Source organism: Larus michahellis, chromosome 3, assembly GCF_964199755.1.
Source record: "Larus michahellis chromosome 3, bLarMic1.1, whole genome shotgun sequence".
Classification (NCBI taxonomy): Eukaryota; Metazoa; Chordata; class Aves; order Charadriiformes; family Laridae; genus Larus; species Larus michahellis.
Window position 1 is genome coordinate 24,141,292 of NC_133898.1, and position 15,030 is coordinate 24,156,321.

Sequence of the window (15,030 nt, forward strand, 5' to 3'; positions counted from 1 at the left end):
AAAAAAAAATCATTCCCGTAACTCTTGCAGCTTCATAAGCAACCTTTACCAGAGCAGCAGCTCCATCTCATGGCATGTGCATTTTACCACAGAGATAGAAATCACCCTCCGAAACAGCGTTCCTGTGTACAACCTCCTACGTACAACCTCAGCAACCTATGTACAACCTCAGTGTGACAGCTCAAACCAAGCACGGTACAGACATTGAGTTTGGTTTACAGCCCAGCCCGTCTCTTGGCACTTCCCTTCCCTGGAGATGGCAGGAGGTGGCCCTGCCACCATATGATCCCCTGTTCATTCTCAGAGGCGATCTGAAGATGACAAGAAAGCGTTCCCAATGTCCCATCTGAACCCCACCGGGTTATTCCAGTGTTGAAACTCGAAGCACTGCCCAGACTGTGGCTTAGGCAGGTGTCTTCAGGGAGGTTATGAGTTGCCTTACTCAGCAGCAGCCCTCATGGGGGGCTGTGTGTGTGTGCCTTGGGTTGTGGGTGGCTGCAGGCTTTCTGTGGGCTCTCCTTGCTCTCCAAATGGCATTTGTTGGAGGTTCCAAAAAAAACCAAAAGAGTTTTTTTGCAAGGGACCCACAGCAGTAAAATCTTGGAGCATCAGCAGCTGAAGATAAGGGGTGGCTTTTTTTTCTCCTAGAGCCGTGCCACTGAGTGATGCAGAGGGGTTTCTGCTGGCGCTTGCTCTGGGGGCCAAGGGAATAGGTGGGAAGGTGAATACAGGCTGGAGAAAAAAATCTCAACGCATCATGTTTTACCATTTAGAGTTGAAGGTTGCTTGGGTAGGTGCCTGCTGTTCAAGGCTCAGGGTCTTGAGTGCATCAGATAGGTATCTGACCTGGGTTTTGTGATTTGTGATTTGTGCCTCTGTCTGGGGAGTTTAATGAGAATCCAGCTCTGCAGATCTACCCAGCTGCTTTTTTAAAAAATACTTTTTAAAAAAAAAACTATTTGCAAACCTCTCTGGTCACACTAGAGCAGACTTGGCTGTGTCACGTGGGAAGTCTGTGATGTGGCATCAAGCTTGTAGAGGTGCTTAAAGTTCATCAAAGGCTGAGGAGCGATAATGACTGGAACTCTCTTCTGACATCTGCATCTTTTCGGATGTAGCACCCCAGCAATAAAAGAAGCCGTAATAATTTGAGAGCTGATTTTCATAGCGCAGGGAGAGGGCTGTCCAAGAACGGGAGAAGCCAGTGTTGTAGCGCTGCTGCCTATGGTAATGAGCAGCTCGTCATCCAGAGCAGGAAAACATGAATATCCTGACAGGAGAGCATCCACTTGTGCCCTGGAGAGTTCAGATTGTGGGGCTTTGCATGGTAATGATGTGGTCCTGCTCCAGCAGGCAAAGGGAGGAGCAGTACGGGAAGGCACACCCTGTAATTGAAAAGCCACTAAGCCACCTTGGACCTGCAGGGATAGCAGGATGGAGGCAGTGGTTTCTCCGTCTCCTCAGGTCTGAGGCAGAACGGAGGATCCCTTTAGTCTCCTGGAGCGGGAAATACAGAGAAACCTCTTCCCTGTGCTACCGTATTGCTCCCAGGAGGCTACGCTTTTTCTCCTGGGGATTACTCTCAAGGGCTGGATGAAGGTGGGAAAGGACAAGAGTAGGAGAGAGTGGAATAAATGAAGGAGCCACAAGGAATTATTTTAAACACCTGTTTTTTCAGGCGGAGACCACCCGATTCCAGGCTGCAGGAATGGCTACATGGAAGAACATGCCTGTTGTGAGGATCTATAGGTACTGCTCCCTTTCACTGGAAATGCCTTGTTTCCCTTGGATAGCATCATACAAAACCTTTCTGGCTGGTAGGCATTTAGCTACGCGATACTATATTAGAACAATCATTTGGTAGCCATAAGGCACCACTGGCTTCAGCATCTCAAGTGATGAAGAGATCAGTCTCCAGTCCAGAAACAGTAGAGCAGTTGAGATTCACGTTTTCTGAAGGGTCTAATTTGTACCAAGGTTGGTGACCAGGCTGTTTAGAGGCTTAGTTTTGCTTATCTAAGGCTGGGTGCTGCTAAATGGAGACCCAGCCTACAGAGTTTCCTCAAGATTACCCAATCCCAGAATAACTCAGGCCAGGAGAGACCTCTGGAGATCACCCTGCTCAAAGCAGCAAGAATAGGCTGGGTCTCCAGCAGCATGGCTCTCAAGGCTATCTCCAACCCATCTCCAGCCTTTCCTGGAAGACAGGACTGAAAATGAACACCAAATCCTGACCCCACCAAATATTGTGGATGGGATGCCCACTTCTCATTTGCTTCTCCCCTGCTGGTTGAAGACCCGTACCCTACTGAGCCATGAACAGGGCAAGAAAAACTGCATCTCACCTTCGCTCCTCTGGCATCTACCTATGCCATCCCCACCTTTTTCCCCAGTGATAGGATCCTCTGGCCACTGCCAGTCCCAAACCAGCTTGGCATTTGTCCTACCTGCCAGCTGAGACCACCGTGGTGGTCCGTCCAGCCCTGACCCATCATCACCCATGCACCAAAGGGCTGCAGTGGGGACACATGTGCCCTCTGCTAGTGCAAAGCCACTGGCACTGCTGGGTCGGGGGATGCTGGCAGCCCCTGCAGTAGCACAGTCCTGCCTCTGAGCTGCCTCTTGCATGCTGTGGGGCTAAGGCTTTCCTCTAGAAAACAAATCTTGTTCAACTGCTTGAGCGTTGTTTGGCTGTGTGACAGCCAGCTGCTCTGGCAGGTGACTGGGAACATTTTGTTGCACGATCTTTACAGTTTCAGGGAGGAGAAGCTTCCTCATAGCTGAGAGCAGCAGCAAGCAAGGAAGACGCGCGTTGTGATGCACCTACAAAAGACAGGGTCCGTGTTGGATACATCCCCGCGAGGCCTCCATGGCCATTTGCACTGGGGGTGCGTCACTTTTGGCTTCAGCCTTTTGACAACAAACTGGTGAAGGGGACAAAGAAAATCCTCCAGCTCACAGCTGCAGAGATCTTCCTGCAGAATTGACTGTGCAAGAAGGGCTGGGTTTTGGGTGTGCTCCCCTTCCATGGCACTGAGCCCGGTATTGTGAGGGCTCCCTCTGAAGCAACGTGTGGGTGGTGGAGGGATGCCAGCCTCGGGGGAGCAGGAGGGTGAAAGGGGGACCTTGAGGACGGGCTGTCCATCAAAATGCTGGTGTCAGGCTTGTGGCAGTGTCTGGGTGTAGAGCTGCTGCTGATGGTGGGTTTGGGTTGGGTTTGGGATGGGTTGAACGAAAGCCAGAGGTCAGTCCAGCTAGAAAGGAGCTACTTTGATTTGCTGGGTGCTGGTTGGTACCCAATTGCTGCAAGACTTCCACATTTCCATACGCCATTAAAAGTCAGGGCAGAACAGTGTTAGAAACATATTCCCAGAAGTGCAAAGTTAAACGTTGCGTGGATGGCTGGCTTTCCTGCTCCAAAAAACCTGGTGTGCACAACAGGCTCCCCCTTACCCAGCAAGTCGTTTCCCTCTGCATCCAAAGCACTCGTCAGAGCTGATGCCTCCCTTCCCTCGGTCCCGTGAGAACCAGAGTGGCTCAGCAAGGGTGGAGGTGCCCCATTTTCCCGTGTACAAGCAGCTCTGCGATGCGTGGGGAAATCAGGGCACCTCCACCGGGGACGCAAAGGTCACACTTTCACCCACCAGCTTTTAGCTCAGTCACAGGAACTTTTTGGAACCAAAGGATGCTCCAACTGCTCCCTTGTGTAAGTCCTTAATGACGTGATGGCAAAGTTTTGTTCCCTGTATCACTCCCATTACGCAGAGTTTGTGCTCGTGGCTTTTATTGTGATAGTCCAGAGCTTTCAAATGAACTTCTCAGTTTATTAATTCAGCCGCTTATGTGGGGGCAAGAAGCATTCTACACGCAGCTTGGGGAAGGAGAAGTTAACTGCTGGATGGCCCAGCTGCAAACCCAGAAATCCCACCAGTGCCTCCAGACCGTCACCACTGCTGTATTTCACTTTACTCTGCATCCTGAGGCCACCAAAGCCATCCAAAGGCCACCTTTTGAGTAGGGGGATGTCCCACCAGCGCAACCCCGGTGCGGTGAACTCTGTCACCTGCTCCCCAGCCTTTCCCCATCCTCCACCCAGGGGAAATGCGCAGGGGGCGGCGGGAGGCTGCAGAGGTGGGGCCGGTGCGTGTTGTTCTCCAGCACTTCGGGACTGGTAGAACAGCTCTTAGAGCACGATTTTACTTGGCACGGGCTGGTTTTGTAATGAAAGAAATAAGTAAGTGCCATCCTGCTCCACTGGGAGGTTGAAGCATTTCCTTTCTTTTTTTTTTTTTTTTAATGATCTGTTTGTACCGAGGCCAAACATTGACTACTTTGGCCTCAAAAATAGAAGTTTCAACAAGAACTAATTGGGAGGAATCTAAAATACAGGCACTCTTGTGCCTTTATTCATGCTGCTGCGAGACAGCTTTTATTTTATTTTATTTTATTTTATTTATTTTTTCCTTTAAAGTAGGGCTGTGTTGGTGCTGCATGCTGCTGACTCATCAGCTCTGGAGACAGGATCGCCCTACGTATGTGCTCTATACGCACCCCCACTGACACCCAACCACCTGGGGCACGAAACCAGGCCGGGAGGGAAGGTCCCCAGGGAAGACGGGCAGAGCTGATGGATTCTGGGGGACGGGGTAGGGTCTCCCTGCCCATGTGGAGGTCTTCTCCTCTTCTCCTGCTCCAGTGAGCTTCTTGCGGGGTGGAAGGGCGCGAGCTCCCAAGCCAGCGCGGGAGAGGGAGGAAGACATAGGATCAGAGGCTGGTGGTGGGGGAAGGGATGGTCCACCTTTTTTGGCAGCACCTTGCAGTTAAATCAGCTTAGAGCAATCATGAAACCATAGGGTAGTATTTCACTCCTCCTTACTGTGGTCTCGCTCTTGAAAGCGCCAATACGAGTGCCAGCTAGTTCGTGTAAGACGAACATGGATGGAGGACAATAAGTTCTTTCTTAGGTCCCATCCAGCAGGCACCCGATAATAATAATTTTTTACTTTTTATGCGCAGCGCTCAATTCAAAGCCGCAGACGAAGCCCCGCTCTAGCAGCGGGTATAGGAATATTTCTACCAATTTCAGCGAGAGCCCTGCAGGCAGACAGCTTGCAGGGACAGGCTCGGGGAGTTTCAGGAAGCTGCAAAATAGAGTAAATAATAATAAGCAGAAATAAAAAAATAAATCAGAAATGCGTTACCTGCTCTGAAGGAACTGCTCTCAAATTTCCTTCAAAAAAAAAGAAAAGAAAAGAAAAGAAAAGAAAAGATCACCATGTTATTTACATTCCGTTGAACTCACTAAAAAACCCAAACAAACAAGGGTATGGTATTAGGTAACTCTTTCATTTTTTGATAGGACACAGCTATATTATATCCTGTTATTCAATGGCTGAATTAAAATGTTTAATATATTGCTTATTCAAGTCTATACATGTAGGATACATATATTCCCTCAAACGCTACACCAAGCCAAAGCAACCATGATTTTTGTGGATAGGGCAGTGTGGAGACCTGAGGCCAGTGATGAATCGGGGCTCCCGCATCATCCTGACTCGGTGCGGAGCCATTGCAGGAGTGGGATGTACGTGTTGGAGGGAGCCGTGGCTGCAGCACACCTCTCTACCTGTAGCTGTAGGGTGGTGAAGCTCATCTTGTGTCTGGGGAGGGTTTTGCTGTCAGGTTGCTGCTGGAGGTGCTTGAGGATGAGGCTTCGTGTTACAGCTTGAGCTGAATTAACAGCTGCCAACATCAAAAAGAAGTCCTGCTGCAGGCAATGTGCTTCTGCCCCTTGCTTGGTGCCGTCTGTGGTGTCCTCTGATCCCCAAGCAATGCAATTTGGGTCTGGGGATGGACAAAAGCCCACAGGAGAAAAATAATCATTTTTTTTTCTTGGATTAATATGTTGGTGGCCCGCTGTGTGATCCCATAAATGGTGGAAGAAGGTGGTGAGGGGGAAGCAGGACCTTCCCGTTTCGATGGTGGCAAGCTGCTAGTTCAGCATCACTGTAACGTGGAAGCTCACCCAGAGCTGGCTTGTTTGAAACCATCTGTTTCAGTCGTGGCTATCAGAACTGCAGTTACGCCTTGACTTTCCCTGTCAGCGTGCCTGGAGACTGGCTCACTTCCTACAGACCTGTCAGTATAGTGATGGGACACCCAGACAAGGCAGAAGATAAAAATCCTTGTCTCACCCCTTGTGCAAATACTCTTACATATCCCTGCCTGGCTGACTTTACAGGACGACTCTTTAACCACGACTTTCTCGTGCCAGACTACTCCTCTATTATACCATTGCACGACTTCCAATGTGCTATGATGGAGATACTGAATACTGCCAAAGCAAGATGGTTGTGTCTGTTTGCTCCAGAACCCTCTGCAGAAGCAGTGTAAAATGTTGCTTCACAGGCCACGTAACTGGTGGGGCTCTGCTGCCGGAGGATCTGGCCATCGTGCACCGAGTAACAGAGCAACAACCACCGAAACTAATAAACACTTTGCCTGTCTTTGTTCGGTCGTAACTAGCCCTGCAAGACAAGGAGATTCATTCAATCAGGCAATTTATTCTACGTCGCAAGAGCAGGTAGCTGAGTCCCATGCTGCAATGCCACTGCCTTATTTCTCTTCCTAGATCCAAGTTCTTTTCCAAGGTATCAATCACCAGTATTTCTAGCATCCCCTTGTGCATATTCGAAAGCAACTCGTTTGCTTACCTTCCCAGCTGCTGGAAAAGGGTTTCTCCACGGGGGAGGTGGTGGGACCATCCGCTCCCGGCTTGCGCTTGGTGTCCTCTGTCTGTCTGCGCCTGGTGGGTCTTTGAAAACAAAACAGAAGTGATGGGAGGGGAGGGACAAGGACTGAAGAGTTGGGGACACGCTGCAGAGCAGAGCCAGAGCTGCTTCGTTTGTCTTCTATCTCTTCAAGTACACAGCAGCCTGTGTAATTCCCTGGCTACAAACTGTAGCTCTTTTTAATTAGGTGCCAGTACGTTTGTTGACTGAGCGTCACTAGGATCATGCATTTGGCCATGCAGTCCCTCCAGCACCGTCCTGTCATTCAAAGATGTGGTGTAACGCTGGTGTTTTTTGGAGCAATTAAGGTTTTGTTAAGCAGGACGGGCTGGGGACGTGCAGCAGGTGCCTGGCAGGGCGGCAGCTGGGCAGGGAGGCGGTGGGGTGGATGCCGGGAGAGGAGGATGGCAGACCCAAAAGGCAGCGCTGATTTTCTGGGATTTTTGCCGTTAAACCCTGTCCCCACACCACCTCCATCACTGAAATCCAAGTCATGAATTGGGAGGTGCGATGCAGGGAGGAAAACACCAGCTATGTGTTATGGAAAATGCAGATGGATTTTATTTTTATTTTTTTTTTAGGTTTTGATGGTCTCGGTTTCTTCACTCATCATTAATCTCTGCTTATGTAGGCGTGTGGAATGGCAATCCATTCCCAAGGCAGTGGAACTGGAAATTTGGAGGTTATCTTGCGCTATCTCGGCTTGCCGACTCACCGCTCGTCCTGCCATCCGCAAACTGCCAAGTGCCCGGCAAAGTCCCAGGGAGCGTTGCCCTCGGCAAGAACGAGTTGAACAGAGAAAAACAAACTAGACACCTCGAGCCAGGCCAAGTGGGAACCCCTCTGGGGGGATTCTCCTCATTTGGGCGGCTTTTCCTCCTCCGTGGACATAGACACGTTTGACTCAAGCGGTGTTTTACTCGAGGGTGGCTTTCAGATATGACAGCAGCGTAGTTGTGAGAATGAAAACGTGAATGCTTTTGTGCAGCTCCCAATTTGTTAACTGCCACAGTGCGAAATCTCACTCACCTTTGATAATACAAATAAAAAGACCTTTATTACCGACAAGAACATAAATAATTAAAGAAAAAGCTCAGATTTTCCCTGCGCCTTTGTCTTCACGCTACCAGTCGGGCGATAGCTATGCAAGCAGCTGGGCATCCGTAAAGCAACTCAAAGCAAGTCTCCTCATCAGCTTTCCTGAGACATTTTTAAGCTGCAGTAATGCAACTCTCCCATCACGCTAAGCTTTATTGGTTTAGCAAAAGAAACTAAGAAACTTCATTGGAGACCAGATTATGCTGGTTGCAAAAACGGAGGGATTCTTCTGCTCTTCGACCCCATTATCTCCTCCGTAGTGTCTTGATCAGCTTTCTTACACACAGCCTCGGATTCTGCCGAGACCTGCAAATTGCTTTTTTGGCTGCCAAATTGCCATAACCCTTCTATTTTTATGTTTTTAAAACAGCTTAAACCCCTCCATCCTCTTTGGACGTGTCTTTAAAATTGACCAGTACTGGGAGGATTTCATGTATATCCGAAGGCTTAGAAGAAGATGTTACTTCTCCCGAGCTTCTAGTTTTACAGTCAACAGACATGAAAAGCCCAGCGGGGATAAAAGGAACTTAACCAGTTCTGTCTAATGCATATAAATCTACCTAAAAGCTCAAGGCACTGGAAGTACTCAATGTGCTACATTTATCTGTGTCTAAGACACAAAAATGGGTCTTCGGCCCACATGCCACATGTCCCATTTTGATGCCAAGTTAATATGAATTAAGAGACTGAGATGAATAAACAAGGTCAGTCTGGGCTGGGCCAAGTTGAATCAATGTAAAATAATTGTCAGTATTTTCTGTCAGCAACGCTGGTTTATCTTGGCTCGGGATTCTCGGCGCTATAGATTATAAGATGTTTTCAGTGGAACAGTTGGCAGACATTTTATTGATTTTTCTTTGTTTTGTGAATGCTGGAAAAATTTCCATTAAGTATACACGCTGCTCATGTGACGAAGCCAAATTGCTTTTTCAAACTTTTCTTTCTTCAAGTGTGCTAACGCGTTAAAACATTAGCAATCTAATTTAATCAAGAGGACCTTTGTCTGGAATCAAGAAGCCATACAGCACACCTTGATGCATCTCGAGTACTTATGGGCTAATAAGGGTTAATTTTGTATTTTCAAGGTGCTATACGCACACTGACTGATTTAATTTGCCCAACACCCCTTTGAAGTTGGTAACGCATTATCTCAGTTTTACAGATGTACAAATTGAGAGTGCAACTTCGCACAGAGCCACACATATTTGCCCACTGCCACGTTCTCGATGCCTGGGAAGCTCCTGTTGCCTTCACTGGGGCTGAGCAACGGCAAAGAACGAGAAGGGAGGCTGCCGCGACTGGGTGGGATTAGCACTGCTGAGCGGCTGGATCCCACTTCCACGATGAACTTCCTACACTACATCGCCACATCTCCGCAGCATGCCTCTTAACAGAGTTACTTTGGAACCGAAAATTGCTAGGACAGATAGAGCAGCTTGTAGGATTACGCCTGGACCCGCGGCAGACCGTATTTCTCAGACTATATTCCTGCTATTTTAAGACCAGGTCTGCTCCCTGGTTAAAGACGACTTTTGAAAAAGATAATTGATGGTGGAAGAATAAACAGATATGCCGTAACAGTGGTGAATGCTTATTTTGTTTAATTGCACGAAACAATGGAGTAAGAGTAAGAAATCTGTTTAACGTGGTTTTTTTACATGACACTCAAAAGGGGATGCAGTGGGTAACTCTAATTCTGTTTCTCTATATGCTGATTTAATAGCCAACACATACAGATATGAAAGACTGTCATGCAGCTTTCTCTTAACACTTCCTGAGGTTTGATCAGTGATGCTACAGATTCAAAATATACAAACGTGCTTCTGAGCTTAAATAAAAACCTTGAAGAGCTGTAGAAATATGTGTCTTTTTAAGTACATAAGCAACAGGAAAGTTTTATGATAAAAATCACTGTAATGATAAACGCTTTTGCCTTCTATCCTAATCACTTGTCTTAAAATAAGAGATATCCTAATTAAAATAGTAGTTCTGGTTGAGGGGATGGGGACCAGGTAGATGGATAATAAGGTAAAACATAACCCCCAACCCAGCTTCACACACATCCTGACAGCAACAACAAATGCAAGATACTTAAACCCCCAATGTGTTATGGTAAGGAAGCAGAATGACACTGTGATGGGGTGGAAACCCACACCGCAGCTCCCAGTGTCAATGGCAGAGGAGTGACTGCAGCCATAGCTCTGTGCTGACTCTTACATGCCAGATTCTGGCACGGTCACAGGCACTCACTAGTTGACTCATCCAGAAATAAGCTATCCCACAGGGAGTCAATCAGTTCCTTTAACACATTGCTGAGAGAATGAGCATGCTACCTTGGTCCCCTGAACAACAGCCTCCCTACCTTCTGAAACTATTTTCTTCATTTACAGGCAGCAAAAAGGGTTATGCTGATCAAAACATTTCCATAAATAGGTACCAAGAATACTGAGAGGACAAGAACGCCTACACTATAACATATCTGACACTTGGAAGGAGAGAATGGCCATTGTCAATGGCAAATGTAAGCCAGAGATGAGAGCTTTGTCTTGTAAAATTATTCATGGAACGGTGCATTGTTGGTGGTATTTAACTGTCCTGTTCATGTTAGAGTGAAAGAAATAATGCAGCAAATAAAATGCCTCTATCTGGAGTGTTGTCCTGATATCTTTATTGCCTACAACTTACTCTGTGTGTGTGCGCAGTTCAGAAAGTTGACCACAGCTCTCCACTGACAGCCACACTATTGCTACTTTCATAAAATGCCATGGAGTTAAGCCAATTTTGCCTGTCTGTAAAACATACTTTAATCTCAAACTAAGTTCTCTGCTCTCTGACTATTAAGACGAGAAGCCAGACTTTGTCTATAACAAGTTCTCAGAGAAATAAACCCTTGATACTCTTTTATGAATGATCATTTTGGTTCCAGACTATTCTGTCCCCATCTCCATCCCAGGCTATGGCTTTCCTTGTTAGGCAGGGCAGCAAAGGAGATGAGGATGTGAAGAGTTAATTGAAGTGATTTGTTAATCATGAAGCCTGAACATTTGGCTTCTGTTACACATATGCAGATGTTAGGCTCCCTGAAGGGTATCAGTAACAAGGTTTATTAAGTAAGTTAAACAGAAATGTCTTCTGTTAGCCTTCACAGAGTGCCCAGGGCTTCTGCCTAGGTGTAATTCATGAGGTATGCCTCAGCTATCCCTAAGCAAAGGTTCTGTCAAAGCTGAAATACAGGAAAGAAAGAAGTCCAGGTATATGCTAGAGATGAGCTTCCAGAAACTTCCACAAAGAAATGAGACATAGATTTGGAAGAATATCAGGGTCTGATGGCGGGGTAGTGTTAGAAATGCAGTAATGTAGGTTCATGGATTTGGTGTGACTAGCTGGTACAAAGATGTAAAGCCAAGGCAGCTGAACAGAAGACTCCAGGAAAGACGAAAGAGCAGCCGTCAAGTCCTGCTCTTGCTGAACACCTGCAAAGTCCCGTCATGGTGTATTACAAAGATTAGGGGAATCACTGCCACCCTGGCGATGGTGGAGCCTGGGAGTACTGCCATGTACACATGAATTCATGCAGGACAAGTGCACATGGGCAGTGCTACTGGCTTTGTCTGACTTGCAATTTACTGGTATAGATGAGGTTGTGGGGTTTTTACTGCAAGACTAATGACACTGAACACCAAGGCTTGACTTGCAATCAACAGATTGATTGAAGATTGGAAGGGAGCTCTGGAGGTCATCCGGCCCAACCCTCTTCTCAAAGCAGATTCAACTGTTAACTTAGACCAACTTCAAGGTTGCTTCGGCTCAGGTCTGTGACCCAACGGGGAGTTGTGATGGATAACAGCAGAAAGGATCCATCAGCACTGGCAAATATCCAGAAAGAGAAACTGGGAGCAACGCTCAGGAGTCCAGATCTGAGCAGACTCTTGTCACATCACCAGAAAGGACTGTATCTGCTGTAGGGAGTCACAACATGCCAGCATGTAGGGGAATGAAGCAAACAAAAGCTATAGACAAACCTTGCTCTCCAGACTACAGATCAAGTCCTCAGAGACAATAGCTCACGGATTTAAATGATGCTGAGGAGGTAAATCAACAAGTTGCCTACAGTAATACATATAAAGCGCGGCTCAAGTGACTTGGCCAAGACAGGAGGCTGTATTGTGCATGGGGTTAGGGAAGAGAGAAGAATAGTAGTAAATCTATTACAAAAATGGAATTTTTCTTCTTTTATTTTTCTTGAGGGGAAAGACTTCAGAAATAAATAGGAAATGATTCAGGATGTACATTTATCTCACTGGTGAGCAGAATACATAAACACTGAAGACTAGCGTTAAGCAGCATGAGAAATGGAGAAAGTCAATAACGAAACAAAAAATGACGAAGCTAACGAACAATGAAGGGCCTTTACAGGAGGGAGAATGTGTCCTGCTTATTGATTTTGAAACTGCAGGTAGTGGTTGGAGGCTGGGAAGAAGTGGACAGTGGAAATGTCAGATATGAATTTGTGATGTGGGAAATCGGTTAGAATAATAATGTTGCTGTGCACTTACTAAGATGCTCAGCTGTAAGCACTATACAGCTGCAATTTCATAAACTTCACTGCATTTTAGTAAGGCATTGGCGTCACCATTTTTTGAGTGAATTCACTGAAGCAGCAGAAAGCAAATGTGATTTAATTTTGGGTTCACACGTTGAATCGATCTAAAGAAATTTCCTCAAGTGCTGCGTAACCATCTACCCATTATAAACTATGTCCTCTGCTGATGTCTCAGATTAGGCAGCCAAATCTCTAGTATAGAGCAGAATAGAACAGAATAGAATAGAATAGAATAGAATAGAATAGAATAGAATAGACTGTTCCAGTTGGAAGGGACCTACAGCGATCATCTAGTCCAACTGCCTGACCAATTCAGGGCTGCCAAAAAGTTAAAGCGTATTTTTAAGGGCCTTGTCCAAATGCCTCTGAAACACTGACAGGCTTGGGGCATCGACCACCTCTCTAGGAAGCCTGTTCCGGTGTTTGACCACCCTCTCAGTAAAGAAATGCTTCCTAATGTCAAGTCTGAACCTCCCCTGGTGCAGCTGTGAACCGTTCCCATGCATTCTGGTGCTGGATCCCCAGAAGAAGAGCTCAGTACCTCCCTCTCCATGTCCCCTCCTCAGGAAGCTGCAGAGAGCAACGAGGTCCCCCCTCAGACTTCTTTTCTCCAAACCAGACAATTAGCCGCTCCTCAGAGGACATGCCTTCTGGCTCCTTCACCAGCTTTGGTGTCCTCCTCTTGACACATTCAAGGACTGTCACATCCTTTTTAAATGATGAGGCCCAGAACTGCACACAGGACACCAGATGAGGCTGAACCAATGCTGAGTACCGCGGGATAATCACCTCTTTTGACCAGATGGTTATGCTGTGTTTGATGCACCCCAGGATGCGGGTTGCCCTTGTGGCTACCAGGGCACACTGCTGGCTCCTATTGAGTCTTCTGCCAGCCAGCACGCCCAGATCCCTTTCTGCAGGGCTGCTCTCCAGCCAGTCCTCTCCCCATTTATACTTGTGCCCGGCATTACTCCGTCCTTGGTGCAGAATCCGGCATTCCATCCCATTAATCATAGTCTAAAGCCCCAATAGTGGCCAGAGAGAAGCAGCATTGCAATGACTGCAAATTGAGAACGTTCCTATTTATGCAGGCTCCGAACACTCAGACCCTTCCTTCCTTTACACAAATTTCTTCACATGAAGAAGCCCGATGCACACTTGGCAGCAGATATATTATAGAAAACAAACGCTGTGAAACTGGAGGCCAAACACAAGCCACAGTTACATGCTTGTAAGCGTCTGTGGTTTGTTTTTTTTTTAAGCACAGAGAAGAGGTTGTTGGAGTCACCTGTGCCTCAGCAGGTGACCTTACCAGCCAGCTGGCATTGTCACAGGGAGTGCCTTCAAAACTTCGGTTCATGTTGGCAGGCTTCAAGCAGCTGAGGCCAGCCAGGGGAGCAGTGAGAAGTTTTCTTTCACAGCTCTGCAAGAGGCAACCAAAAACTCTGGGCGCACCTGGGGGAGGTCAGCTTGCAAGCAACGGGTGTCAGCAGGCGGAGGAGCTGGTGGCGTGGGTGGGGAGCTGGCTTTATACTCACCGACCTGCAAGAAGCAAACAAAAGCCTCGGGAAATCCCAGCAGTTTCTGTAGCTCCAGCGATTGCAAGCAGCCGCTGGTGAGGCTCAGCAACTTTTGGTGACCCACCTGGGCTGGCACAAGCAAACGCGGTCAAGCTGTGGAGCACAGGAGTAGGAGTAAAGTTGAACTCTGAAATCTCTCCCCCAAGACGCCTGACGGAGGCAGATGCGGCACTGCCAGAGACGTGTGAGTCATAGCAACCTCCGAAAGGGAAAAGGTGAGCTGAAGGGAGGATAGCGTGTTTATACCTTCGGATCAGAGGCATGTTGGGATTAGTCTCTGCTCTAGTGCTCTGTTAAAGGAGCTCCTTTTATTGGAGCACTTGGAAAGTCCTCTGTAGTCAATACTGTCTCCAGCGTGATCTTGCTGTCTTTATTACTTGCCCATGTCAAGACAGTGCTATCTCCATCCCCAAAGTTAAGAGAAGATAATTGTGCACTGTATTTTTAAAAGCAGGTCCCATCTCCACATCCATTGGATATCTCTGAAAGCCTCAGACAGCGTTCTGTAGCCTAAAAACTGTAGGCTATGTATAAAATAATTATTTCACTACTGCCGTGCAGGCAGCATAATGGATATTATATCTAACACTGCAGAAGCTCAATCTCTTCACATGAAGAAAGACAGAAAACTAGGTAATATCCAGCTTTCCAGAAGGAGAAAGAAATGTATTTTTTGCCCACATGAAAAGTGTTCAGCACAGTTACATACAAATGGTTAGGACGATTTGTCAATGTGGAAATGCAACATTGTACTCTCACTAGATTTACTAAAGATGTTCCTACATACACGCGGCATAGAAAATAAAAATAAATGCATCTATATACTCTCTGGGAACAAATAATTGTTTCTTTTCTAACAAGAACGCATGAAGAAAAAGAAGAGAAATAAATGCTTTTTTAACCTTTGCAGAGGAGCCATTTCATTGTAATTTCCCATCTGTTGCAAGGTGGTGTGCTG

At 47.0% G+C, this 15,030-nt stretch overlaps 1 protein-coding gene across 8 annotated transcripts in view; it reads right to left on the minus strand.

Annotated features, from left to right (window-relative positions):
- WDPCP (WD repeat containing planar cell polarity effector) overlaps nt 1–15,030 on the minus strand; it is a 161,315-nt gene that overhangs the window by 2,752 nt on the left and 143,533 nt on the right. For 5 of the 8 annotated variants that reach the window (XM_074579215.1, XM_074579217.1, XM_074579218.1 and 2 more), the window contains 2 exons: nt 6,714–6,814; nt 5,202–5,230 (listed from right to left, as the gene is read on the minus strand). In XM_074579215.1, coding sequence (XP_074435316.1) covers nt 5,202–5,230; nt 6,714–6,814 — 130 coding nt within the window. Of the gene's footprint in view, nt 1–5,058; nt 5,231–6,713; nt 6,815–7,682; nt 7,821–14,034; nt 14,166–15,030 lie in introns of those variants that run through there. The other 3 variants (XM_074579214.1, XM_074579220.1, XM_074579222.1) reach the window with 3 other exon arrangements.